General features: G+C 39.9%; 1 protein-coding gene across 7 annotated transcripts in view; it reads right to left on the bottom strand.

The window, feature by feature from the left end:
* Positions 1 to 17,879, bottom strand: part of PPP3CB (protein phosphatase 3 catalytic subunit beta) — a 62,357-nt gene that overhangs the window by 21,287 nt on the left and 23,191 nt on the right. For all 7 annotated transcript variants that reach the window (XM_010373097.2, XM_010373096.2, XM_010373095.2 and 4 more), the window contains exons 5-9: positions 15,242 to 15,387; positions 14,850 to 14,989; positions 14,668 to 14,745; positions 14,468 to 14,562; positions 11,351 to 11,476 (exon numbers count right to left, since the gene is read on the bottom strand). In XM_010373097.2, the coding sequence (XP_010371399.2) occupies positions 11,351 to 11,476; positions 14,468 to 14,562; positions 14,668 to 14,745; positions 14,850 to 14,989; positions 15,242 to 15,387 (585 nt within the window). The remainder of the gene's footprint in view (positions 1 to 11,350; positions 11,477 to 14,467; positions 14,563 to 14,667; positions 14,746 to 14,849; positions 14,990 to 15,241; positions 15,388 to 17,879) is intronic.

Raw genomic sequence — 17,879 nt, 5'->3', positions numbered from 1 at the left:
AATGGCGTGAACCCAGGAGGCGGTGGAGCTTGCAGTGAGCAGAGATCGTGCCACTGTACTCCAGCCTGGGCAGCAGAGCGAGACTCCATCTCAAAGATAAAATATATATATATATATACATATATAAAAAACACAACTCAACAACAATTACCTTGCGTGAAACAACTGAGATACAGAAAAATTCTACATCTTCTCCTAAGTGGAAGCTAAATAATATATATACATGGAGGTAGAATGTGGAATGATAGACAATGGAGACTTGGAAGGGTGGAGAAGTGGGAGAGGTATGGAAGATGAAATTACTTCATAAGTACAATGTAGGCTAGTCTGGTGATAGATACACTAAAAGCCTTGACTTCACCACTATGCAATATATCCATGTAACAAAATTACACTTACACTTCATAAATTTATATAGACAACAAAAAAATGTTTTATTTTTATTTTTATTTTTTTTTGAGACGGAGTCTCGCTCTGTCGCCCAGGCTGGAGTGCAGTGGCCGGATCTCAGCTCACTGCAAGCTCCGCCTCCCGGGTTCACGCCATTCTCCTGCCTCAGCCTCCCAAGTAGCTGGGACTACAGGCGCCCGCCACCTCGCCCGGCTAGTTTTTTGTATTTTTTAGTAGAGATGGGGTTTCACTATGTTAGCCCGGATGGTCTCGATCTCCTGACCTCGTGATCCACCCGTCTTGGCCTCCCAAAGTGCTGGGATTATAGGCTTGAGCCACCGCGCCCGGCCAAAAATGTTTTATTTTATTTTTTTTTTTGAGACGGAGTCTTGCTCTGCCGCCCAGGCTGGAGTGCAGTGGCCGGCTCTCAGCTCACTGCAAGCTCCGCCTCCCGGGTTCACGCCATTCTCCTGTCTCAGCCTCCCGAGTAGCTGGGACTAGAGGCGCCCGCCTCGTCGCCCGGCTAGTTTTTTGTATTTTTTAGTAGAGACGGGGTTTCACCGTATTAGCCAGGATGGTCTCGATCTCCTGACCTCATGATCCGCCCATTCCGCCCATCTCGGCCTCCCAAAGTGCTGGGATTACAGGCTTGAGCCACCGCGCCCAGCCAAAAATGTTTTATTTTTTAGAGACGGAGTCTCACTCCGTTGTCCAGGCTGGAGTGCAGTGGTGTGAACTTGGCTCACTGCAACCTCTGTCTCCCAGGTTCAAGCAATTCTCCTGCCTCAGCCTCCTGAGTAGCTGGGATTACAAGCGTGCATCACCACACCCAGCTAATTTTTGTATTTTTAGTAGAGACAGGGTTTCACCATGTTGGTCAGGCTGGTCTTGAACTCCTAACCTCATGATCCGCCTGCCTTGGCCTCCCAAAGTGCTGGGATTACAGGCGTGAGCCACCATGCCCGGCAAAAAAATTTCTTTAATAAAGAAAACTTGGCCGGGCGTGGTGGCTCACGCCTGTAATCCCAGCACTTTGGGAGGCTGAGAAGGGCGGATCACAAGGTCAGGAGATCGAGACCATCCTGGCTAACACGGTGAAACCCCGTCTCTACTAAAAAATACAAAAAACTAGCCAGGCGAGGTGGCGGGTGCCTGTAGTCCCAGCTACTCAGGAGGCTGAGGCAGAAGAATGGCGTAAACCCGGGAGGCGGAGCTTGCAGTGAGCTGAGATCCGGCCACTGCACTCCAGCCCGGGCAACAGAGCGAGACTCCATCTCAAAAAATAAATAAATAAATAAATAAAACTTCAAGACAAATATTCCAATTATAAAATAAGCAAAGGATTTGAAAATATATTCATCCTCAGCTGGGTGTGGTGGCTCATGCCTGTCACCCTAGCACTCTGGGAGGCCAAGGTGGGTAGACTGCTTGGGCAACATGGCAAAACCTCATCTCTATATTAAAAAATATATATATATTATATATTAAAATGTATTTTACATATTTAAAATATTTTTATATATTAAAATGTATATTTATTTTAAAAATATGTATTTTTTTTCACACTGCTGATGAAACTGTAAAATGGTACAGCTAAGGCCGGACGCAGTGGCTCACGCCTGTAATTCCAGCACTTTGGGAGGCTGAAGTGGGACAATCACCTGAGGTCAGAAGTTCGAGACCAGCCTGACCAACGTGGAGAAACCCCATCTCCACTAAAAAATACAAAATTAGCTGGGCGTGGTGGTGCATGCCTATAATCCCAGCTACTCAGGAGGCTGAGGCAGGAGAATCGCTTGAACCTGGGAGGCAGAGGTTGTGGTGAGCCCAGAACGCGCCATTGCACTCTACCATGGGCAAGAAGAGCAAAACTCCGTCTCAAAAACAACAACAAAATGGTACAGCTGTTTTGGGAAACAGTTGGGCAGATCCTTAAAAGGTTAATCATAGAGTTACAATATGACCCAGCAATTTCACTCCCAGGTCTATACTCAAGAAAATGAAAACATAGGCCAGGAACAGTGGCTCACACCTGTAATCCCAGCACTTTGGGAGGCTGAGGCGGGTGCATCACAAGGTCAGATCGAGATCATCCTGGCTAACTCGGTGAAACTCCGTCTCGACTAAAAATACAAAAATTAGCAGGGTGTGGTGGCAGGCGCCTGTATTCCAGCTACATGGGAGGCTGAGGCAGGAGAATGGCATGAATCTGGGAGACAGAGGTTGCAGTGAGCAGAGACTGCGCCACTGCACTTCAGCCTGAGCGACAGAGTGAGACTCCGTCTCGAAAAAAAAAAAAGAAAAAAGAAAATGAAAACAAAACTTGCACATGCATATTCTTTGCAGCATTATTAATAACAGTCCAAAAGTGGAAATAAATGTCTATCAGCTGATGAATAAAGCAAACGAAATGTGCTATCTCCATACAATAGAACACTATTCCATCATAAGAAGGAATGTTGTACTGATTCATGCTCCACCACAGATAAACCTTGAAAATATGGAAAGAAGTCAGTCACAAAAGAGTACACACTGTGTGATTCCATTTATATGAACTGTCCAGAATAGGTGAATCTATGGGGACAGCAGATTGGTGGATACCTAGGATTAGCAAGGGGGGTTAGGGGAAAATCAACAGTGACTGCTAATGGGCACAGGGTTTCTCTGGAGGGGATGATGAAAATGTTCCAAAATTGTGGTAATGGTTACACAACTCTGTAGTATATATAAAACATGGAATTGTATAATTCAAACAGGTCAACTGTATGGTATGTGAATTACAGGTCAATAAAGCTGTTATAAAAAATAAAGAAAAGTATGAGGGTATAAAACTTAAAGAGTACAGCACGTTCAGAAAACTGACTTTGCTGTGTTATGGCTATAACACAGATAATGTGAAAGAGAAAGGCAAGAAATGAGGCTGAAGAGAAAAGTAGGGAAGGTCCGAGGATTTTGTGGGACAGGTTAAGGTTTTTCTTGAAAGCTACATGGAGCCATTTAACATATACTAAATAGTAGCTTTAAAGTATATATTTTCACGCAGAAACTTGGCTTCTGAAAGAAAGGCAAGAAAGTAATAGCAAAAAAAAAAAAAAAAAAGTCATAGCACAGTAGTTAGAAAAAGACATCAGATGAGAGAAATGTTATTTGTGGCCGGGCGCGGTGGCTCAAGCCTGTAATCCCAGCACTTTGGGAGGCCGAGACGGGTGGATCACGAGGTCAGGAGATCGAGACCATCCTGGCTAACACGGTGAAACCCCGTCTCTACTAAAAATACAAAAACTAGCCGGGCGAGGTGGCGGGCGCCTGTAGTCCCAGCTACTCGGGAGGCTGAGGCAGGAGAATGGCGTAAACCCGGGAGGCGGAGCTTGCAGTGAGCTGAGATCTGGCCACTGCACTCCAGCCTGGGCGACAGAGTGAGACTCCGCCTCAAAAAAAAAAAAAAAGAGAAATGTTATTTGTTTTTTATTTAAAGATCAGATAGATTTGAATAATTGTATAAAAGAACTAGTACTGAGAATGTGAAGATATAGAAGACATAAATGATAAAGCAAAGTTTCCTAAAAAGCAGAAGGGTAATAGAATCTAGAGACAAGTTAGACTGGCTTGAACGGAAGGGTCACCTCTTCAACAAGGGAAGAATTCAAGATGAGGGTACTGTACAAATAAGTAGAGAAAACTCCCACTAGTAATGTGTTTTCGCTAGTGAGGGAAATGGATAGAAGAAAATGTTTAAGAAAAAAATATAAAAGGAGCCAAGTGCTTATGAGCCCAGCCAAGACAATGGGAAAAAGGAAGCAGCCCATCCCATCATAGGCCCAGAGGCCTAAGAGGAAAGAATAGTTTTGGGGGTGGGGCAGGAGCCCACTGACCAGAACAGCCTCAGGACAACTGCTCCCCACGGCCAGGGACTGCTCCAGCTCCAGCCACTACCTGGTGTTAAACCTCTAGGCAAGTGCAAGAGTGAATGAAGCTTGGTGGTTTCCACTTAGATTTCAGGTTTATGAGAAAGCCTAGGTGCCCAGGCAGAGCAGGGGCAGAGCCCTCACAAAGAGACATTACTAGGGCAGTGCCAAGGGAAAATGTAGGGCTGCACGCCCCACACAAACTCCCCACTGAGGCACTGCCTAGTGGAGCTGTGAGAAAGGGCTGCTGCCCTCCAGAATGGTAGAGCCACCGGCAGCTTGCAACCTCAGTGTGGAAAAACCACAGGGACAGAACTGCCCACTCAACGAAGCAGTGTTCCCAGGATGTAGGACATGGAGTCAATGATTATTCTGGAGCTTTAAGATTTAATGACTGGCACGACGGCTCACACCTTAATCCCAGCACTTTGAGAGGTCGAGGTGCATGGATCACTTGAGCTCAGGTGTACGAGACCAACCTGGCCAACATGGTGAAACCCTGTCTCCACTAAAAATACAAAAATTAGCCAGGCATGGTGGGGCATGCCTGTAGTCCCAGCTACTTGGGGGGCTGAGGCAGGGTAATCACTTTAACCCAGGAGGCAGAGGGTACAGTGAGTGAAGATCGCACCACTGCACTCCAGCCTGGGCGTGACAGAGCAAGATTCTGTCTTGAAAAGAAAAAAAAAATTAATGACTGCCTGCTAGGTTTCAGACTTGCACAGGGCCTGAACGAACCCCTTTTCTTTTAGCCAATTTCTCCCTTTTGTAACAGAAATGTTTATTTTATCCAATGCCTATATCCTCATTATATCTTGGAAATAAATAATTTGTCTTTGATTTTACAGGTTCGTAGGTAGAAGGAACTTCGCTTGAGTCTCAGATGAGACCAATTTGGAGTTCACACTTTTCAGTTAAATGCTAGAATGAGTTAAGACTTTGGGGAACCATTGGCAGGGGATGATTGTATTTTGATATATCAGAAGGACATGATATTATAGAGACCAGGGGCAGAATGATATAGTTTGGATGTTGTAAATCACATGTTGAATTGTAATCCCCAGTATTGAAGGTAGAGCCTGGTGAAAGGTGACTGTATCATGGGGGTGGATTCCTCATGAATAGTTTAGCACCATCCCTTTGGTACTGTCCTCACCATAGTGAGTAAACTCTTGTGAGATCTGGCTGTTTTGTAAGTATCTGGCATCTTCCCCCTTGCTCTCTTGCTCCTGCTCTCACCACGTGAAGTGCCTGCTCCCATTTTACCTTCCACCATGAGAAGTTCCCTGAGGCCTCCCCAAAAGCCAAGGAGATGCCAGTGCTATGCTTGTACAGCCTGCAGAACCATGAGCCAATTAAACTCCTTTTTTTTTTTTTTTTTTTTGAGATAAAGTCCCATTCTGTTACCCAGGCTGGAGTGCAGTGGAGTGGAGTGATCAGTGAACTGCAACCTTGAACTCCTAAGGCACAAGTGATACTTTCACCTCAGCCTCCCAAAGTGCTGGGATTACAGGCATGTGCCACTGCGCCTGGCCCTCTTTCCTTTATAAAATTTTTTTAAAAATGAAAATTTAGACTCTATCTAAGCAAAATGGGAGAAAAAAGCAGACCAAGGATATAAACGGTATTAGGGTTCTACTGAGAGCTCAGCTAATGTTAAAAATCAAGGGGTGGTGCCAATTCATAAGTCCGTAAAAATCTCCAACAGCACTCTATACTGTGGCTATAGGAATGGAGAAAATGGATGGCTGGATTTGACTAGACCTAAGATGTATAGGACAAATGAAGTAGAAAAACAGAAGAGAAAGGAGTTTGAGGGTATGTTAAGAAGGAAGAGAGGTAAAAAGGGATTTGACTAGTAAGAAAATGACTTGGGCTGGGTACAGTGGCTCACATTCGCAATCCCAGCACCTTGGGAGGTTAAGGAGGGCGGATCACTTGAGGTCAGGGGTTCAAGACTAGCCTGTCCAACATGGCGAAACCCTGTCTCTGCGACAAACACAAAAATTAGCTGGGTGTGGTGGCACGCACCTGTAATCCCAGAAACTTGGAAGGCTGAAGCATGAGAACTGCTTGAACCTGGGAAATGGAGATTGCAGTGAGCTGAGATCATACCACTGCACTCCAGCCTGGGCAACAGAGCGAGACTCTGTCTCAAGAAAAAAAAAAAAAAAAAAAGAAAGAAAATGACATACTGAAAAGCCTAGAGATTCCAATGAACATCAAGAACAGCAATAACCTGAGTAAAGGGTTGTTGTAACAAGAGTTTTCTCATTGGAGTGTGTTAATGGTACTATCTTCACCAGACTCAAAATATCCAAGTCATCTTCAACCATTCCCTAGCCTTAAATACGTAATCTTGTTAAGTCTCACTGATTCTACTTCCATCATTCTTTCGGTTCTCCCCACTCTCCGTTCCTAATGCTACCAGGCCTTCATTATGTCTCTGCCTGACTTCTGGTGTAACAGGTCTCCCAACCTCAAGTCTTCCTTCCAGTCCACTTCACCACAGTAATTTTTCTAAATGACGACTATAGTCAAATTCCATCTCAGTGGCTTGCCCACCATTTATCAAAGTTCCAACTTCTCTGTGTGGTGATCAGTATCATCATGATCTAGCCCTAACCTTTCATTCTTTTTCTACTACTGTCCTTCATACATCCTACTCACTCATCAAATTAAACCCTCATAGAGACCTATGATTTCTTGCTTTCAGACTCAGGCTCGGGAAGCTCTCTTATCTAGAATTCTGTTGCTCATAACAAACCAGCACAATTCCACCATTCTTCAAGCCCCTGTTCAAAAGCTACTTTAATCCCTCTGACAGAAATAACCTTTCTCCTTTTTTTTTTTTTGAGACAGAGTCTTGCTCTGTTGCCCAGGTTGGAGTGCAGTGGCATGATCTCGGCTCACTGCAACCTCCACCTCCCAGGTTCACGCCATTCTCCTGCCTCAGCCTCCCAAGTAGCTGGGACTACAGGCACCCGCCACCACGCCCAGCTAATTTTTTGTATTTTTAGTCGAGACGGGGTTTCACCGTGTTAACCAGGATGGTCTCGATCTCCTGACCTCGTGATGCACCTGCCTCGGCCTCTCAAAGTGCTGGGATTACAGGTGTGAGCCACCGTGCCCGGCCTCTCCTCTTTTTTTGAGACAGAGTCTCAGTCTGTTGCCCAGTCTGGAGTGCAGTAGCACAATATTGGCTCACTGCAACCTCTGCCTCCCAGGTTCAAGCAATTCTCTGCCTCAGCCTCCCAAGTAGCTGGGATGACAGCCGCCCGCCATTACACCCAGCTAATTTTTGCATTTTTAGTAGAGACAGAGTTTCACCATCTTGGCCAGGCTGGTCTTGAACTCCTAACCTCGTGATCCACCCACCTCAGCCTCCCAAAGTGCTGGGATTACAGGCGTGAGCCACCATGCCCCGCCCCCGAGTCACCACGCCCAGCCCATCTCAATTCCTATAAAGCTAGGTTTGTCTTGGAGCACTTACCATATTACATCTTATTATCATTATTTATGTATCACAGATCCCATATTAACCTGCAAAGACCCATCTTACTTGTATCTGTGTTTCCTTGGTACCTTGAATAAAACACTTTAAAAAAATCTAGTAAATAAATAAATCTTCCATGTATGACCTTCTATGGAAGATCATATAACATTAGATCCTCTAGAACAGAGGTTCTAAAGGAGGGTCAATAAGTGTGAAGACTGCAAATTCATTTCAGAACTATGACCATCTGAAAATGTGAGTACACACATTTATACGTGAATTTTTCTGAAGCAAAAGTCCGTAATTTTTATCAGATTCTCAAAGGGGTTCTATATTAAGAAATTAATGTTTTTGGCAGTGGCTCACACCTGTAATCCCAGCACTTTAGGAGGTTGAGGCAAACAGAGCTCTTGAGGCCAGGAGTTTGAGACCAGCCTGGCCAACATGGTGAAACCCCGTCTCTACTAAATATAAAAAAATTAGACAGGTGTGGTACAGCATGCCTGTAATCCCAACTACTCAGGAGGCTGAGGCATGAGAATCACTTAAACCCTGGAGATGGACGTTGCAGTGAGCCGAGATTGTGCCTGGGCAACAGAATGAGACTGCATTTTAGCCTGGGCAACTGAATGAGACTGTGTCTCAAAAAAAAAAAAAAAAAAAAAATTGGCCAGGCGCGGTGGCTCAAGTCTGTGATCCCAGCACTTTGGGAGGCCGAGGTAGGTGGATCACGAGGTCAGGAGATCGAGACCATCCTGGCTAACACAGTGAAACCCTATCTCTACTAAAAACACAATAAACTAGCCGGGTGTGGTGGCAGGCGCCTGTAGTCCCAGCTACTCAGGAGGCTGAGGCAGGAGAATGGCGTGAACCTGGGAGGCAGAGCTTGCAGTGAGCCGAGATGGCGCCACTGCACTCCAGCCTGGGCGACACAGCGAGACTCTGCCTCAAAAAAAAAAAAAAAATTAATAAATGTTTTTATGTATACTTTTAAAATGTGAGTCTGTATTTTTTAGAAATACATTCTAAAGTATTTATAGATAGAAAAGAGTTGAGATTTGTTTAAAAATAATTGAGGTATGAGGTGGGGAGTACTGGATGGGGACATAAATGATACAAGATTGGCTATGATTTGATAATTGTTGAAGATGAATAATTGGTACATAGGATATTCATATTATTCACTCTACCTTGGTGTATGTTGAGAATTTCCCAGTGTAAGTTATTTTACTTCTTCAGAGACTGGGTTTTGCTATATTGTCTAGGCTGAGGTGCAGTGGCTATTCAGATGCGTGATTATTGTACATTGTATTCTCAAACTCCTGGGCTCGAGTGATCCTCCTGCCTTAGACTCCCTAGCAGCTGGGACTATAGGCCAATGTAGGAATATTTTTAGTGAAATAGAAAAGGGGTTCTTGGCTAGGTGCAGTGGCTCGCACCTATAATCTCAGTGCTTTAAAAGGCCAAGGCAGGAGGATTACATAAGCCCAGGAGTTCAAGGCTGCTGTGGGCTATGATGGCACCACTGCATGCTGGTCTGGGTGACAGAGTGAGACTCTGTCTCTATAAAAAAAAATAGAGGGGGTTCTTAGCCCCCAAAAGGGTAGAGAAACACTGCTTTCACCTAATTTTGGGATTAAATCAGCCTCTTAGGAAGCCTCTGGCTTAGGTTAGTTGCTTCTCAGGAACTAGACCCAGAGTCCAACTGGCTTCTTGGAAGTAAAACAAATGTCACTTGCGGCTTTTCACACCAAAAGAAAATGTTCATTAGAATCAAGAAGTAGTCAGACTATCTAAACAGCCTTCATGTATTAAAATAGCAAAATATGCAAAGAGTTTGAGAAGATTTTCTTACTGTGCTCAACACTGGCTAGAATTCTATTTGCACGTAATGTTAAAATCTGAGCTTTACAGTTTTAGAGAGATGTGAATAATTTAGAGAAGATCTAAAGAAAAACAACAAAAATGGTCAAAAAGTTTGAATATCTCCTTGTTTATAAAAGATGACTTAGAGTGGCAACAGAAAAACTAAAGATCACTTAGTACCAGACCTCAAATGTAGGAACACTGATAAAAGCCTACTGTTCTCCATCTTCACTTATAAGGGATCCACAGAATTCATCTTAAATTATCTCATCTCTCAAAAGGAGTTGGGCTAAATGATTGTTAAATCCACTTATGAGCTCTAAAACCCTATGATGCCCTGGTTTTTGATAGGTGCATTTGTTGAGAAAAACCTGTTATCTCTATTTCTTTCCTTGTTTAAATACTCATAGCATAAACATTTAGATTAGATATAATGAAATATTTCCTTATGTGGGACCATCAGAGAATCAAATTAGAATCTATGAAATGTGCATTTTCCTCCTACCTTATCTTCCTGGCCCCTCCATCCTTCCCATATTACATTAAAATAGTTGAGCTCCAGTCTAGCCTGAGGGCAGGAGAGTGAGCAGGATGAATTATTTAATTCCCTTTAGTCTGATGATGCTATGATTGAACTATTTCTCATACACCAAAGATAGAAGGTTGTAAGTGTAATGCATCCCTTGCACCTAAGCCCTTAACTGGCCCCCTTCTCAAATGCTAAAGGGTAATTCTATCTCCATATTAACACTGGACCTACTGAGTAAATGAAGAACACCAAAGGCAATCTGCAGAAAACCTGTTTAACATACACAGTTTAAGTATTAATTCTGAATTTCAGAACTACAAATTGCCTTGGCAGAAGTGGCATATCTCATACAGAAAGGAACATTTTGTAATATGGAAAAGGTGAGAAAAAATAGAGGGGGATACTGAACAAAATGTTTTATAATCATGTCTGTACTCTCATACTGTCATTTTCCACATATGGAAACTGAGGCATTTTCTTATAAAAAATTAACTTAAAATGGAAAAGAAGAACATGATAGGTAACAAAATCCTAAGAATTCTATAGAACTACAAATGAAACACAGAAACAGAATTTCTTAAATAGCATTTATTTTCTCTCAAAAAGCCTATTATGTACTAACAAGTGTTCCTGTAAATTATCAGAAAGGCATCACTACTAAAGTTTTATACACATTTTTTATATAAGAGAAGGAATATTGGGTTACAATCTGAATTTCTCTTTATGATTTCTCTTAAAGTACAGAACTGCTATTAAAATGACTAATATTGCTAAAATGAAGGCTACTAAATTTTCCCATGAATTTCAGTGGAATGCCCCAAAATGGTGTTAAGATATGCAGAAGGACCCATTTCAAAGCAATTTCTCCACCCCTTCATAAAAGATTTAAGCTAAAGAAAAAAAAAGAAAGAAAGAAAACCCAACAGCTGAAGACATTGGGCTATTTATAAGTCTTCTCCCAGTCCCCGACAGCCTCACATGGGGGCTGTAAACAGCTAACTAAAATATCTTTGAGACTCTTATGTCCACACCCACTGACACAAGTAGAGCTGTAACCACAGTGAAACTAGACTTCAGTTTCCTTTAGCAAGTATGTGCCTATGGTAGTAAACTGGAGTAAATGTAACAGTAATAAAACAATTAAAAAATAAATAAAAATTATACCTTTTTCTCCAACAAACGGTAAAGACCATGTGAAGACATCCATAAAATTGGGCAACCAGTAAGGATGTGGAGAACAGTTAAACTGTCGAATATTCATCACATTATTTTCATACTTTAATACAGCAGCTGCAAGATAAGTTGAACATCGATGTAACTATTTGTAATTAGTCTTAAAAATATAAAATACATAAAAGCAGAAAAATATTAAGAGGAAGGGAGATCGGGGTGAGTGGAATCAGGGCTGGTAGAGGGAGGAAGGAACGAACTTTTAATAATAACACACGTTTTGTTTTTAACACTGTCATGTAGAACTCTAACTATAGTCAGGTCTTCACATTACTAATGAAATTTCCAGATTCTTTCCAGAATGTTTGTTTTACTTTATAATCCAATGATGAACATGCATTTTTACTAAATCCAAAATTGTGAAAACTCAGTTTTTAGAAGAAACAGATTATGGCAATGAGCAATTTTCTAGGTTTTTAAAGTTCATACAAATTGAGAATTTAAGATCTTTCTAGCTTCAGGCAACCTGAAAAGTATAGCTGAATGGTAATAAAGCAAACAAAAAAATCCCACCCATTTGGAACATTTTACTTATAAATGTATGAATGTATTTGTTTCATTTAATATGGAAAATCAGGCAAAACTACTAAAAAGAAATATTTTACTTTGTTTAGAAAAAAAAATCCCACTAAAACACCAAAAGAGAATATTATAACCAAATAATCCAAAGATAACATATTTATCTCAAATGCAGGTATTTAATGTTTCAATATGTTGATATAATTAAAATCTTAAATGACCTACATAGATTTCAATTACTGGTTATATTACTGTATAGAACACTGGGTTAGAAGGGCTGGATTCTCATCTAAACTATAGTGCATACTAGCCGTGCAATGCTTGGTAAATTATTCAACTAATGTATTTCTCATTTATAAAACAGGAATAATATGTCTACACTGCCTACCACAGAAGTTTAAGATCAGACAATGCATTTCACATGAAAATACACAAAAGTATAATGTCTTGTAGATAATATTTTATGGTTACTTTTTCACTTTAATGAAAAGCACTGGAATGCAGATGTTAAATTCCAAGATTTGTGATTTTGGCTAATAAAGAATCAAAAGTAATCCTGCTACATGTTACTGTTTAATAAGTATTATGTTTGTTTCCCATATGAAATTTCCATCTGAAATAAAAGTATTCTAAATTATATGTTTTGACAATCAGTTCAAAGTGGGAAAATAAAGCATTTTAAATTAGCCTCAAAAATTATCAGCTGATACCAAGCTTTCAGATCTTTTGTAAGGGAGAAAAGAGAGAAAAATCTAGAAAATTGCCTTATGGATAGAATGAAAAATTACAAACATACCCATACAACGTAAACACTCAAACCATTAACACTATTTATGTACAGACTCAGAACTACAAAGAGACATTTGATTTTTGACAAGACAGTCAATGGTTTGAGTTTCTTTTGTAAGTACTAAAAAAAAAAATCCATCCCTTAACCTCCTGAGTCAAACAAACAAAGGACAATCAGTAACGCAGTACTCAACTCGACACTGAACACTACCTCCCTTAATACTAACAAGGGGAAATCACAGCTGAGGAATTAGAGCACCAATAGAAAGTTAAATTTAACACTTGGTTCTGTTTTTGAGAATGGAATCAGGGCAGGGGTGCAGTGGCTGAGGCCTATAATCCCAGCACTTTGGGAGGCCGAAGCAGGCAGATCACTTGAAGTCAGAAGTTCAAGACAAGCTTGGTGAACATGGTGAAACCTCATTCTATAAAAATACAAAAATTAGCTGGGTGAGGTGGCAGGTGCCTATAATCCCAGCTATTAGGGAAGGCTGAAGCAAGAGAACCGCCTGAACCCAGGACGCAGATGTAGTAGTCAGCCGAGACTGCACTACTGCATTCTACCTGGGCAACAGAGCGAGACCCTGTCTCAAAAGAGAGAGAGAGAATGGAATCAAAACTTAGATGTTTCTTTTCAAAAATGAAGTCATATTTCATAAGACATCTATAGTATAAGTTCTTGTAGCATATTCTGTACCAAAGTTATCCAGCATGCTACTGTTTGGTCTCAGGCAAATGTTTTAATCTTTTAACCATCACCTCTCATCATCCAAAAAAACTCTTCCTCTGTTACTCTTGAACTTACACCATGACCCTTATTTAGCAATGACCTCATTCTCTCTCTAAATGTCCTTTTTAAAGTCTTTAACCTTCTGTTCTTTCCTCTTGGCACATCCACTCCAGTCTGATCCTGAAGCTATGGCATAGTCAACTGAATTCAGACATGTCAAGACAGAAGAGAAGCTGGCCTCTTAATTTCATCTTCCAAAGATGTAAAACTACATAAACATACCCAATCTCATCTTCAATGTCCTTGGCACACACTTAACTAGATTAAGACCCTTTGGCACTTTCTGTTAATAAATTGTATTCAAAATAAAATGAAATCCAATTACTATAGACAGGTCAAATTTTCAGGGAAGGTGGGGAAATGAAAATCACTGGAACAGAAGGCAAAGGAAAAAAGCAGTAAAAAGAAAGAGAAGAATGTATCCCTCAAATGAGATGAAACTGGATTAATCTTTTTAAAAAAGCTCAAATACAAATCTTCATGGGGCAGTGATAAGACTGTGGAGGTAAAAGAAGGAAATAAGAAAGGGAAAGAACCTAGATCAGTGAACATAAAACAAGAAACATGATAAACTAAACAAGTAGACAGTGCAAATAAAATCATCAAAGCAGCAGCAGCAGCTTTATACAAACAAGAAAACATCCTAATAAGGGAAAAGATTTAAGAAAGGGGAGTTTGAGAAAATCATCTTTGGTTTTGTTTGACGCACTTAACTCAGAGCACATTTTACAAAACGGTTTTTTCGAGAGACAAGTTGTGGAATGGGGTTACGTATTACTTAGTTTCACATTTTGGATTTTTATTTATTGTTCTCTCCCCTCCCTTATATCTTACAGTTATTTATAAAGAATGTGGATACTAATAGTTTCAAACAACACCCCTTTTTTATTATATTAAAAGTCTATTAAAATACTAAGTTGTTTAACAATTTTTTTTTATCAACAACATCTTACCTTTATTATTGTAGACATCTAAGTAATTAGGTGCCGAAAAAATTGTTATTAATGAAGGGAACCCTGTAGTTTGACTTTTTCTGTACATTCTATAGCTGCAAAACAAATAGCTTAATATGCATCGTAAAGCATCAATCATGGTTACTAAGTTTGATTTATATTTCAGGTGTTAATTTGGGTCAGGGAAACAGAATTCTTACCCTGCATCTTGAGCTTCATGAGCTCTAATAATCGATAACAAATTATTGTTTTGCAAAAATTCACACACTGCTGGATAGCTGTGGGGGAAAAAGAGTAAATTAAGTAAAATAATTTTTTTTTGTATGAAGCATATACTATGTTAACAACTACAATGTGATTAATCTTGGATATTTTTCCTTACTTATAAAAATAAGAACATCCTCGAACTGTATTGTGACTAAAATGTTCCTGTGATTTTTCATTTCCAAAATCTTCAGAAGGATCGGACCATAACAAGTCACACATTGGTCCAAACGCAGGTGGCTCTTTGAATCTATCTAACTGTGAAAGAAAGAAAAGAAAGAAGTAACTCATCACAAAGTAAGGACAAAATGTGCATAGGAAAATATACCAACTTTGAATACAGTTCATAGTATATTATTGTGAATAAACAGAAGCTATTTCCTTAAGATATCAGTATATTATTTTTTACCATTACCTAATCTTGGCAGTGAAGAGAAGTGTGAAACTTCTACTCTACTCAACAATGTACTATAAATAGAAATCAATCTTGGAAGTAAAATATATACTTACTCTCCTAATATCATCCAGTGTGTGTATTTCTGGTGAAAGTCCACCATGAACACAAAGAAACTGTTGGTTTAAAAGTGCAGCAAGAGGCAAACTATCAAAAGCTTCCATACAAGCTTCATAGACTCTTTCCGAATACTTAATTTTACCTAGAAAAACAAAAAATTAATTGAAAATTACATTACTGGTTGACCATTTTAAAAACGTATATATTAGATTTTTATTTCTTGTTCTCTCCCCTCCTTTATATCTTATAGCTATTTATAATGAAATTGAGATAGTCACAGTTTCCATTTTAAAAGGTAATAGCCCAGATAGACAGACAGACAGATAGACAGACAGATTGCAAGAAAACTATAGAGACAGTAAACAGCAAGGTGGTGGCCAGGGTTTCAGAGTGAGTGAAGGAGTGACTATAAAAAGGTAGCAAGAGAGAATTTATGGCACGATAAAACTTTTCTGTATCATGATAGTGGTAGTGGGCAACTCTATGTAGTGTCAAAAGTCACAGAAGTAAATACCACAGAGAATAAATTTTACTGCACACAATATTTTTTAAGGAAAGCATCTTCCCCCATAAGAATCAACAAAAATATGCAATGTTATCAGTCTTATGAAGACAAAATATTTGCTCTCTCTAAAATTATTCTGGATATGTCTTATGAAGCAAAATATTTGCTCTCTAAAATTATTTTGGATTATTCAGCAAAAATGTCATCAAGTATTATTAAAAATAAATAAGTCAAATCTCTAAAAACAGGCAAGGCACGGTGGCTCACGCCTCTAATCCCAGCAAATATAGACAGGCCAAAGCGGGCAGATCACTTGAGGCCAGGAGTTCGAGACCAGCCTGGCCAACATGGCAGAACACCATCTCTACTAAAAATACAAAAATTAGCCAGGCATGGTGGTGTGCGCCTGTAATCCCAGAGACTCAATGGTTGAGGCACGAGAATCACCTGAACCCAGGAGGTGGAGGTGGCAGTGAGCCGAGATCATGCCACTTGCACTCCAGCCTAGGCGACAAAGTGGGACTCTATCTCAAAAAAAGAAAAAAAAAAGAAATCTCTTAAAAACAGCTCAACCCTTCACCTTTATTAGCCAAATAAGGCAAAATGAGAACTATAGTTGAGGTTAAAATCATTTTAATACTTGCTTTATTTTACTCTAAGAGTCAATGACTATTGTTATTACAGGCAAGACGACTACATCATCACAACAAAATTCAAAGTTCATCCAATTTTTCTGAAAAATAAAAGTAATAGCATACTCATATGTCAGAAAAGCTGAGGGGTTCCTCTTGTCTACAATGAATACTTAAAAATGGGCAGTGAAGCAGGAGGCCAATATAGAAACACAAGAAAGACAAAACTCTACCAAATCAAACTATCATTTACTTTTAGAGAGATGTCATGCACTTTCCTTTGCTCCTTTGTAACTTTAAATTCCTGAGTATTTTGGTTTTGATGAGATTTTGGTAGGTGGTTTGTTATTTATCTAAGCAAAGAAAAAGAACTTAGTTCCTACTTCCTGTTTTAACACTGTAACATTCAAATATTTTTAAAAACTATATATATATCCAGTACCAGAGGTTCTAAACTGGTAGTGTGCTAACGAACCTGTTTTCTAGCAATGTGGTTTAATAAAAATTCTAATTTGACTGCTTTTAGGTCAAGCATGCACTTTCCAGGACTTATCTTACTCATTTAGGTTAACTGCCTGATCCTTGACGTTGTAAGAGTATGCCACTTCTGCCACTACCCATCGTTGTATTTTTCTCCTTTTACTGCAAGTCTCTAGTTAATATGATCTTTAATGGATCATGTTTTGAGTCTCAAAACGTTGAAATTATCTCTGTTTTTAGAATTTAACTCTACTTAATACAGTCATTAATATTAATTTAAAAAGCACAAAGTCAGGCCAGGCACAATGGCTCACACCTGTAATCCCAGGACTTTGGGAGGACGACACAGGTGGATCACTTGAGGTCAGGAGTTAGAGACCAGCCTGGCCAACATGGTGAAACCCTGCCTCTACTGAAAACACAAAAATTAGCAGGGCGTGGTGGCGCATGCCTGTAATTCCAGTTACTTGGGAAGCTGAGGCAGAAGAACACTTGAACCCAGGAGGAGGAGGTTGCTATGAGCCCAGATCGCACCACTGCACTCCAGCCAGGGCGACAGAGCGAGACTGTCTCAAAAAAAAATAAAAATAATTAAAGTAATTAAAAAGCACAAAGGTTTGATGTGTGAAAAAGGCCTAACCTTGTTCTGTAACATGGTTACTTACAAGTATTAGATTACCATTGCGGTAATAATTTGAGAGAGAAAAGGGATAAACATTGTAGGTTAAGAATTTCACCAACTACTGTACCTGACTAGTCTTAAAACAATGATACAAAAAAAAATTTTTTTTTTAAAGAATTTCAATCATTAATAGCATGATTGAAATGATCTGCAATGATAACAGGATAAACAATTTGTTAGGATTCCTCACAGGAATGCCTCAAGATTGAAGGACAAAAATCTCCAATGCAAAAAAAAATTTTTTTCTTTTGGTTTTTATTTTTTCCTGTTAGAAAAAATGTATACATTTTTTTTTTTTTTTCCTGAGACAGAGTTTCGCTCTTGTTGCCCAGGCT

Source organism: Rhinopithecus roxellana, chromosome 11 (assembly GCF_007565055.1).
Source record: "Rhinopithecus roxellana isolate Shanxi Qingling chromosome 11, ASM756505v1, whole genome shotgun sequence".
In the NCBI taxonomy this organism is placed as follows: Eukaryota; Metazoa; Chordata; class Mammalia; order Primates; family Cercopithecidae; genus Rhinopithecus; species Rhinopithecus roxellana.
Note: the sequence above shows the minus strand (reverse complement) of the source record. Positions and strands in the feature narration are given on the sequence as shown.